General features: G+C 39.3%; 2 protein-coding genes across 3 annotated transcripts; both read right to left on the bottom strand.

Moving 5' to 3' along the window:
• Positions 1-1,332: 1,332 nt before the first annotated feature.
• bag1 (BCL2 associated athanogene 1) lies at positions 1,333-5,812 on the bottom strand. Of its 2 annotated transcripts, none has more exons than XM_048260018.1 (7): positions 4,906-5,812; positions 3,316-3,441; positions 3,098-3,180; positions 2,880-2,996; positions 2,652-2,759; positions 2,474-2,536; positions 1,333-2,297 (listed from the first exon to the last, which is right to left on the bottom strand). In XM_048260018.1, the coding sequence occupies exons 1-7, from the start codon at positions 4,940-4,942 to the stop codon at positions 2,208-2,210; spliced, it is 624 nt and encodes a 207-aa protein (XP_048115975.1). In that variant the 5' UTR covers positions 4,943-5,812; the 3' UTR covers positions 1,333-2,207. The 2 variants fall into 2 exon arrangements, with proteins under 2 accessions (XP_048115975.1, XP_048115984.1); XM_048260027.1 differs by having other exon boundaries at positions 2,880-2,993.
• A 459-nt stretch (positions 5,813-6,271) lies between these two features.
• chmp5a (charged multivesicular body protein 5a) lies at positions 6,272-8,836 on the bottom strand. The gene is made up of 8 exons (XM_048260005.1): positions 8,693-8,836; positions 7,840-7,944; positions 7,670-7,716; positions 7,400-7,493; positions 6,872-6,943; positions 6,667-6,775; positions 6,454-6,569; positions 6,272-6,357 (listed from the first exon to the last, which is right to left on the bottom strand). Exons 1-8 carry the CDS (start codon positions 8,759-8,761, stop codon positions 6,307-6,309), a joined length of 663 nt encoding a protein of 220 aa, XP_048115962.1. The 5' UTR covers positions 8,762-8,836; the 3' UTR covers positions 6,272-6,306.
• Positions 8,837-9,687: the final 851 nt, after the last annotated feature.

Genomic DNA, 9,687 nt, shown 5'->3' with positions numbered 1-9,687 from the left:
TGTCCCGCCTTCAACACTTTTACATGTTGCCTTCAGTGCTGCGCAGCCTCAGGCCAGCTCACTTCACTTGATCAGTTCTTGGCGAACGGTATGTCACACGAAGTTAGCTAAACTGCTCAAATGAGCAACAAAAAACAAGCATCTTTAGTAGGTCACTGGCCAGAGTGTTTGAGTTGAGAGAGCCGCTGAAGAAATGTCATACAGAAAAAATGTCACCGTTAGCTGCACATTTTAGCGATGAGGACTGGGTGTCAAAACTCGCTTACCTGTGTGACATATTCGGGATGCTTAATGACCTCAACCTGTCACTCCAGGGGAGAATGACGACTGTCTTTAAACTGCCAGATAAAGTCGCTGCATTTAAAGCCAAGCTTGATTTGTGGGGACGACGAGTGGACCGGGGTGTTTTTGATATGTTCCAAACAGTAGTGGGGGTTTTGGGATGAGGCAGGGGCAGGGCCCTTTCTCTCGCAGCTGGTGCGCGATCACCTTGTTGCGCTTTCAAATGAGTTTGAGCGTTACTTCCCATCCTCCAAAGATCCACGGCAAACCAATGAGTGGGTCCGCAACCCATTTGTCAATATCCCGAATAGTCCTAACTTGTCAGCGCAGGAGGAAGAGCAGTTGATCGAAATTGCAAATGACGGTGGTCTTAAGAGTGTCTATAAGGAAACCTCTCTGGCGGGTTTTTGGATCAAAAACAAAGCAGAATATCCCGAGATAAAAGCGCTGAAAACGCTGCCATTTCCCACCACCTATATGCGAGGCAGGGTTTTCGGCAATGACTGCACCTAAGACCAAATTGCGCAATCGACTGGACATTTCAACACTGAGGGTGTCACTGTCTTCCATCATTCCATAAGCATGGCTCCTACTGATTATATTCCTAATGCACGTTTAGTTCCCATGTTTTGTTAAGCATGTTCACACTTATATGTAGCTTCAAGTTGTTCAATATTCAGATCATATTGTTCAATTTTCACTTCTTCAAGTTCACGTTTTTCACATTTTTAAGAGATCGTTACCTTCACTGTTCATACATAACTGGAGCTAGTTCTTTTCAAGTAATGCATGCACAACACATATGGATCATGGAACCCCCGAATAATGCACAGACTTTCTGCAGTGCTCGCCCTTATTAAAATAAAGTTATGAAAATGCATTGAACCAAGGATTGTGCAGAGGATGATACTACAGGAGCTGTGTTGAGCTATATGGACACTGGCGCTCTGGGATGGTCTGTAATATAATGCACATGAGCACTCAAACTTGTACATAGCTAAGACAAACCTCTGAAAATGACATAGAACAAATGATGACGCACAGAAATACTGTTTTTTTTCTCTTTTTTAATCGACTTGAAATGAAAGACCGAATTTTGCAAAAAATGTCACGGGGCACACTAAGGATGAGTAATTCCATACAATCCATGTATTTTTTACATTTGATAAATATGAGTCTCAGATCTCCATACATATAATTACAGACAAAGTATGTATCGCCATACTCTCCATTTGGAGGAGAGAGAGCATAAAAAAAATGAACTGACATGAAAAGACAAAGATTTTAACTGACCGAAACACATTTAACAAGATTGATCTAACAGGCTACCTTCAAGTCAAGAATCAATCAAAAAACCTATATACAGTCTTCCCAAAAAATGGTATTCCTGGACTTTTTTTGACTTGACTTCCTTGATTCTGTCCATTTTGATGTTACAAACTAAATTCTCCATATAACCATAATATTCTCAATTTCTTAAATGCAATGCACAATGTAAACCACTAGCGCTCAACCAAGCACACACAATGGGCACTAATGTGAAAATATTCAAATGCAGATACCAAAGCATTGCTGGTGGTTTGTTGGGGCCCTTACAGTTTATTTGGGATAAAAGACTTGGGGAGTAACTGACACAAATACCTTTCCCCTGCTTAACACACAATTCAGGAAAATTATGAAAATCTACTTTCAACATTATACCATAATTAGGTTTACAACGTTGCTTGATATGTCTTATCAAGTGTTGAGGGTCAAAACTGTCCAGTCAGGTTCTCTTGCAAGCCCAACATTAACAGGGCGCAGTATCCTAGAAAGAGCCAGAGTTCACTACAGCGCCACCCTTCATTGCTCACAGAGCAAGATACAGAGAGAGACGCTGGTCTAGGTCAGGACAGTGGAGGGGAGGAGTATGAGGTCTCTTAGCTCTACTCCGCCAAGGCGAGGTTCTTGGATTGGATTTTGGCCAGATGATCTGATATGCCAGCTTCGATCCTGTCACACTGGGCCAGGAATCCCTGTGCAGAAATGATGTCAATACTGTTTTAATCAGTGTAACACCTAATACTCAGCATATTATGACATTCACGTATATAAAGGTGATGCTTGGCAACTTCCACCATAGAAAATAGTTTTATAGCAATAATAGTAAGGTAAAAAGGCTGGGTATATGTGGACCAGTTCAACTACTCACCTGGACAGTTTTCACAAGGCCTTTTTTCTTCATTCTGCAGTCACTGAAGTTTTCTGGCAAACTCTGCGGAATCCAGACAACAAAGTGTGATATGCATTGAACGCTTCATGTGGTGGTTGAAATAGATTATTTACAGATACAGTATTTCAGATAATACAGTGAAGTATGCAGATCTGACCATAGAATCAATCTGTTCCAATATCTTCATAAACTGTTCTGAAGCAACTTTCACCCTGTGGTCCAGTTTGTTAAGAGCTTCGGCCTGCAGATCCTTTGCAAGGAAGCCCTACAGAATAACTAAAGTGATGAGATATTTGACTGTTGCTGTGAAAGGCTTAAATAAAATGTATTATCAAAGTGTAAAGCCAGTGAATTTAGTAGTCATCTTTAGGGTTAATACACTTACATTCTTCAGCCCAGAAAGTTCACCATCTACCTTCTCCAACTTTTTGGCATTCTGTTCCACTGATTTTTCGATATCTTTCAGCTTCCGTAACTCGGCTTCCTCTTCTGGGCTATTCTGCTGGAAAACAACTCTGTTGAACCTTTGCTACAATTTCACTTGCTGAATTAGACTCCAATGATAGAAACCAATGATATTATTTAATTGTACATTAACGTTACCCTTTTCCCAATCAACATGACTTTACAGCCTTGTTTCATGCCATAGCTGGCAAGGGTTTCGTCCATTTCCTTCAATGATTTTCCTGAAAAAAAGTTTTGAGCGATGGTAATGATCACGGTCAATACGTATGTTTTTTTTTAAATTATTATTATTATTTATTTATTCATAAACGGTGTAAACTGATTGCAATGTTGTGGATGCAGACTACATTAGCCACCTTTGAAAATGAGTTTCTGTGATGGTCCTGGAACACCCGTCGCTTCTGTCAGTGCCTCTGACAGATCTTTTAACAGAGGTTCCTTGCCATCCTGTCCTGTTAATGTGATGCTATGCTTCTCTGTGCCTGAGGAAGATGTATGTCAGCATTCAACGTTAGTAGCACCGCTGTCACGCTATCCAGAGAAATAGTCTTTGGTTACCACTATTTACCATTTTACGGCTCCTATTGACTTCCATTCAACACATCAAAACAATACTAAGAAGATACCAAGGCACTCATCTGGTGAACAAGTTACGTAGGAAGGCTTTTTGCACACCTCTTTTGTCGGGCAGGTGCGTAGGGTATGACCAAAGGTCTCAGATCAGGAACTTAGAAAGAGTCCCGCACACTAACCATTCCGCAAGCAATTATTTATTTATTTATTAGAAATTACAACGTTTCGGTCTTAGACCTTCATCAGGTACATTTAGGATAGAACTCTGGGATTTAGGATAGGATTCTGTGATGTGTTTTGTTGGCAGGACTAAACACAGACTACAGGATAGAGTCTCAAAGCATAAATATGCCATAAAACCCAAAAATGACAGTTACCCAATGGCTCATCATTTTAAGGACAAACATAATAGTGATCCTTCAATCCTAAGGGCAATTGGCATTGATCACATTACCACAAACTATAAGGGGCGCAAGACTTATGCTTATTTTATATGTACATGTGATGTACATAATGTTTGTCTATATCTGATGCACTCTTTGCTGGGTAGATTTGAGGCCCCCTGTTGGTTGTGGCTACCTTTCTCTGCCATTGGTTATTTGATGATCCAATGTTCATACCTGTTAACCAACCCATATTGATGTTTTAACCAGACTTGTCTCACTTCCTGACTAAGGCTTTTGAGCCGAAACACGTAGAAGTGCTTTTTAATTATGATCTGCCCTTATAAAAATAAAGGCAATTTAACTTTTTCACCAGAGGAGTGCCTTGGTATCTTCTAAGTTTTGCATTTGATCAAGCCCTCAACCAAGACCACCATCTCTACATTAAAAGCTTATCGTTCCAGGTAGCACTCCAACTCAACAGCTTGTTTTACTACATCAAAACAATACTTCAATTATGTGCTCAAACTAACGCAGCTGATATACCAGCAACATTTTATTTGATAATAAACTACATTTTGGTACAATATATACACAGCAAGAATAACGGTGACCAAAGTATACTTCTCTAGATAGTGTGACAGCGGTATTAGATGCTAGATGCTGCAGCAGTATGTCAACACAGATGCTAATAGCTAACTTTGACGTTATCACAAAAATCCTCCGCTTCCACCCTCTCTGATTATAACGCTTAATGAGGTCTTATGTCTGCAGTTAGGTCTATACTACAAAACATTATATGTTAAATATACAAAATAGCATCATGCTTTCTTTTAACGTACAGCTAACCTTAGCAAGCTCCAGCTAATATAATTTTAAGCTAACTAGCAAGCAATATCCAGCCAAGTTACAGAGCGGTCTCAAATCTGACATAAAGGCGTGAGCAGGTATATCGTGAAAACGTTTTTATGTACAACCTTGGATACTTACCATAGGCAACTGTGACTGTCATCGTATCGCTTGCCATCGTTAATGTTCAATGTATATGATCCAAACGCTAAATTAGTTTACCACAAAAATATTCAACGTGTTTCCTGGTTGCGCAGGAAATGGTCAACGCTCAAGGAGTTCCCGATTGAACGGTTGCCAGGAAGTGGACAAAATCTGCCATGATTTTTTACCCCATTAGCTTTCAATCTTTTTTGAAGCAGTCTCTTGTTGTGCATGTGCACTCTCTACGTCTACGCCACACGCTTTTTACTTATAACAGTTCCCTACATGTTTTGAGAACATCAGCTACTCACACTGTCCTCCCATAAGACACCCATCCAAAGTATGAGTCTGTACAGTTCATGCTCCCATCTCTTAGACTAAGTTCAGTGCTTTGACAAAAGTTGGCTTGTTTTAAAAAGTGCATTTTATAACATCATTGTAACATCAATGTAAAAGACATCACCATAATACACATAGAAATTGCAACTCATCAATTAACACAATTCTTTAACAGAGCACATAATATTACACTATCCACTACAATACCAATGAATACTGAAGAGGAGGTGTTGAGGTACGGCAAAGGATTCTTAAAAAAAGAACTATTTTACTATTTTAATGCTAAAACATTTCTATAGTAGTTCTATGGTAGTGTATAATACTTCTATGATGCTCTGTAACACCTCTCTAACATCCGTATCCTCTAGTGTTCCTGTAGCATAGTCTTATAGTATTTCTATAGAATGCCCCCAAATATTATACAATTCCTACAATATCTTAACCTGACCCTAGCCAGATGAATGTCGTTCCGCTTAGCTCCGCCTAGCTTCACTCACATCCATCTGGGACCTCTTCCATTGAGAGTGATTTCTCCAACCAACTTTATGGTTTAGCCAATCAGGACGCAGGGCGGGAGTTTCATAGATGTGACATAGCGTAGAAGTCTGTCTGTTATTAGCGTCACGGTTTGGCTTCGATGTGAGTGGTTGAAGTAGCACGTCAATAGATGACGGACAAGTGGCTTATTCAATCATATGCAAGCATTTTTTGATTAGGCCCAGCCTTCTGAAGCAACACTTCAATGGATCAGTTCCAGATGGATGAGTGGAGCTAGGCGGAGCGAAATTCATCTGGCTATTGCCAGGTTAACAATATCTATAGATCACTATAATATTTTGTGTTAAATACTATAAGATTCCTAAAGTTCTTTTTCATAAGGGGATTAAGGGTGGTACCATATTCTGACCTTCAAGACCACATGCCAGCATGTCAGTAGGAACAAAACAAAGACCAAGAGGTTTGCAGCTTAATGACATTAATGTTGGCAGTCAAATTATCATGCCAATGTTCCTATACAAATATATACGTATATACACACAGTATTTATTAATCCATCATTTACGTAGCTGGGATTTGTGGTAGCCCAAACTCATCAACCAGCACTCCATCCTGAAAAGAAACACACAAAAAGGTGTGTTAAGGCATGGTGAAAGCAAAAAATATCTATTCTGAATTGTGAATGGTCACTAAAGATCCTGTAAACACCTTGTTGGTTTTGCTGTCACTTGGCATTCCCTCAGGGATGGAAGGTGCAGCAGAGGCTTCGTCGAGGTAAGTGCTGTCATCGTCTAACAGCAACTCATCTCCAAGAGCATCCAATTCTGAGAAAAAACGAACATCAAGGTAAGAGATCATTGATTTCTCTTATTCTCGAGTTTCAAAATGTTATATATATAATATATTGGCTACAAACACAACCTGCTTCTAGGTCATCCTCGTCAATTTCGGGCATGCCATAGCTCCGACTCAAGGCATCCTGGACCTCATTGGCATCCTCCATCATGTCCTCCAGCTGGTCCTGCAAGTCCTGAGGACCACAGACACAAACATGATCCCACATTGCCATCACATTTGGCATTTAGAAATGTATAATGCATAAATCAGTGAGCAGAGACAACCATACCTCAATATCATCCATTCTCACTTGCTTGTAGGCCTTTTTCATTTCCTTTGCTCCAATCTTCATAGCATCCACCTAGAGAGACATGGAATATATGCATGTATTAATACAATGTAAATCATCAAAGAGTCCACCAAGGCATTTTCAGTCCAGAAAGAGATCACTACCTCACATCTCACTACCTAAGTATAAGTATATACACTCTTTTGATCCCGTGAGGGAAATTTGGTCTCTGCATTTATCCCAATCTGTGAATTAGCGAAACACACTCAGCACACAGTGAACACACAGTGCGACACTAATCCCGACGCAGTGAGCTGCCTGCTACAGCAGCAGCATTCGGCGAGCAGTGAGGGGTTAGGTGCCTTGCTCAAGGGCATTTCAGCCGTTCCTACTGGTCGGGGTTCGAACCCGCAACCCTCCGATTACAAGTCCGAAACCCTAACCAGTAGGCCACGGCTGCCCAGTAAACAGAACAGTAAACACAATTAATGAACACAGGAGGATGATAATGATGACCAAGGTCCTTACGGTTGTTTTTGTATCTTTCAGGGTCTGAATGGTGTAGTTTGCTTGTTCCATATTAAAGGACTGCTGTGCAAGCTGGTCTCTTTGACCCTCATACCTAACACAGAATAAAACAACACGATTACAGTAAGAACTGTGTGTCAATAGGGTATCTGGCCTACACTCTCCAGGTGAATTTAGTCACATTTAAAAGTGATATGGTCAGTGTTGTTGTTTTTTATAAACATTTTTTATTTATTCTTGTTTCAATAAACATGATATGCTGACACATACATTCGCTTCTGCTTCAGGACTCTCATGGCCTTCTGTTTAACCATGTTCTGTAAAGACAAAAATTATTTTAAGCTAACTCATGTCATTATTAGCGTTTCAGTAAAGCTTTAGCATCTAGACAAAAATAATTTGAACAGCCACTAAATAAACCTAGAGCTAACGTTACCTACCTTGGAGGGCCCATCTCTCATCTTTTTCATCTGATCTTTGAACTTCACTAGCTCGGCGTCAAGTCGAGCTATCTTCTTGTCAATAGATTCCGTCCTTGCCTCCACCTACAGAGGGTGAATTACCATGAATATAGATTTTATTGCGAGAAAACATGGCTAGAATCAGCTTTAACTAACTTATCGTAACACCCCCAATTATCACCACTTTTTGTTCAAAATCAGAACAACGATGTTTTTAACACTTAAAATTTTGCTAAATTAACCTTTTTTTCAACCTAAGATTTGAACAAAATCTAACATTTACAAATATCCGAAACATTATAGTGCTGGCATGGGTCGCCTACACCGTTTCAACGGCACATGAACGGTTAACAGCCGTCGTGAAATTAAAATTCCACTGCATTGTGTAAACCTTTACAACACTGTCTTTGAGTCACGGTAAAATCTTTTTGGTACATTAATTTATACTATAGGAGTCTGCTGTCTTGGTTTGTATAGAAATTGATATTAAGTGACGCATACACGGACGGTAAATACGGGACCGACGATAATAGGGGGAGTTCCGATAACATCACAAACATCAACACATCAACAGCCACTGCATAAACGCGCCTATCTTATTAAATCTATAACGTTAGTTAACTAGGTAACGTTAACTGCTTGACTTCTTTACAAGTTCAATAACGTTATCTTTATTATATATCTATAATACTAGGTATGATCAGAAACCGTTAGCAGTTATGTGAAATGACGTTAACGGTAACATGCTAGCGCAGCGTATACATCCTAGGCTATGTCAGTTATTCAGCAAGTCATCAAGTTTTACATTAAGCTTATCGTTAACCATACTTACATTTCCAATGCAGTCCGATAGATTTGGAGGCGGATCCTTTCCTTTACTCCTACCGAAAATCCGATTCATTGTTATGTTGAGAAATCAAAACAGTGTTAGCACCTAGGTCTGTAGAAGGAGGCACAATCCGGACACAATCAAAGCATCGATATGGTAACCCGGAAACAGTGAACCAACGTGATGCCATTGGTCAAAAACGGCCTATGTAGTGTTTAGATTGATTGGGCTGTATCTGTTTCAGTGACCTTGTGGCTGTTCCAGTTAACTGAATAATACTAATAATACTACTACTAATAATAATAATATTACGGGTCCCAACAGTGGTACCAGCAGTAATAAAGATAATGTACCTGTGAAAAGGTGGAAAAACAAGGAGATGACACAGGCTGTTTCTAGTCAGTTTTTTATCCAAAGTGCATATTTTATTTACTAGCAATCATATCAAAGTAGGCTATGTGCAATAATTCTCTGATAAGTCTGTTTCAACAGTAACATGTTATTTAACATTACATTTATGTATCTCAATACATTCATCACATACATATGCTCATGTATCCCAAAAACACATTCATACATTCACATTTTTTGTCTTTACACCTGTGAGAAATAGGCCACTATGGCTGAATAGTGCAATAACATGGACATTCCATTGTATTTATAGCCTACAGGCTACCTGTAGCAAACCACCTGACTATAACCATTCATACCGAATTGAATTCTAAAGTAGCAAAAGTCAGAGAATAGCACATAAAGATTCAGTTCAATACTATAAAACACTTAACCCGTTTAAATATACATAAAAAACAGCAATATCAAAGGCACTAGGCTACATTACGGAAATGATTCAGATAACAAACATTCATTCCAGTGTCATAGCTTTGTATATTTACATTCATTACTTCAGGATAACTGTTGTATCAAAACTGTGTTTCTTAACATACGTCTTCATACTTTACAAAATACTATTCCTTGTATCAACATAGGCCTATCTATTT

This window comes from Alosa alosa, chromosome 1 (assembly GCF_017589495.1).
Source record: "Alosa alosa isolate M-15738 ecotype Scorff River chromosome 1, AALO_Geno_1.1, whole genome shotgun sequence".
In the NCBI taxonomy this organism is placed as follows: Eukaryota; Metazoa; Chordata; class Actinopteri; order Clupeiformes; family Clupeidae; genus Alosa; species Alosa alosa.
This window is presented reverse-complemented; position numbering and strand designations above follow the sequence as displayed.

Excerpts from the sequence above, each read along its gene's own strand:
- bag1 (XM_048260018.1), bottom strand. The coding sequence starts at position 4,942 with ATGGCAAGCGATACGATGACAGTCACAGTTGCCTATG. Across the intron at positions 3,442-4,905 it reads GACAGTCACAGTTGCCTATG|GCACAGAGAAGCATAGCATC; the intron begins GTAAGTATCCAA and ends CATCTTCCTCAG. Across the intron at positions 2,760-2,879 it reads AACTTTCTGGGCTGAAGAAT|GGCTTCCTTGCAAAGGATCT; the intron begins GTAAGTGTATTA and ends GTTATTCTGTAG.
- chmp5a (XM_048260005.1), bottom strand. The coding sequence starts at position 8,761 with ATGAATCGGATTTTCGGTAGGAGTAAAGGAAAGGATCCGCCTCCAAAT. Across the intron at positions 7,945-8,692 it reads TATCGGACTGCATTGGAAAT|GTGGAGGCAAGGACGGAATC; the intron begins GTAAGTATGGTT and ends CACCCTCTGTAG. Across the intron at positions 6,944-7,399 it reads TGAAAGATACAAAAACAACC|GTGGATGCTATGAAGATTGG; the intron begins GTAAGGACCTTG and ends ATGTCTCTCTAG.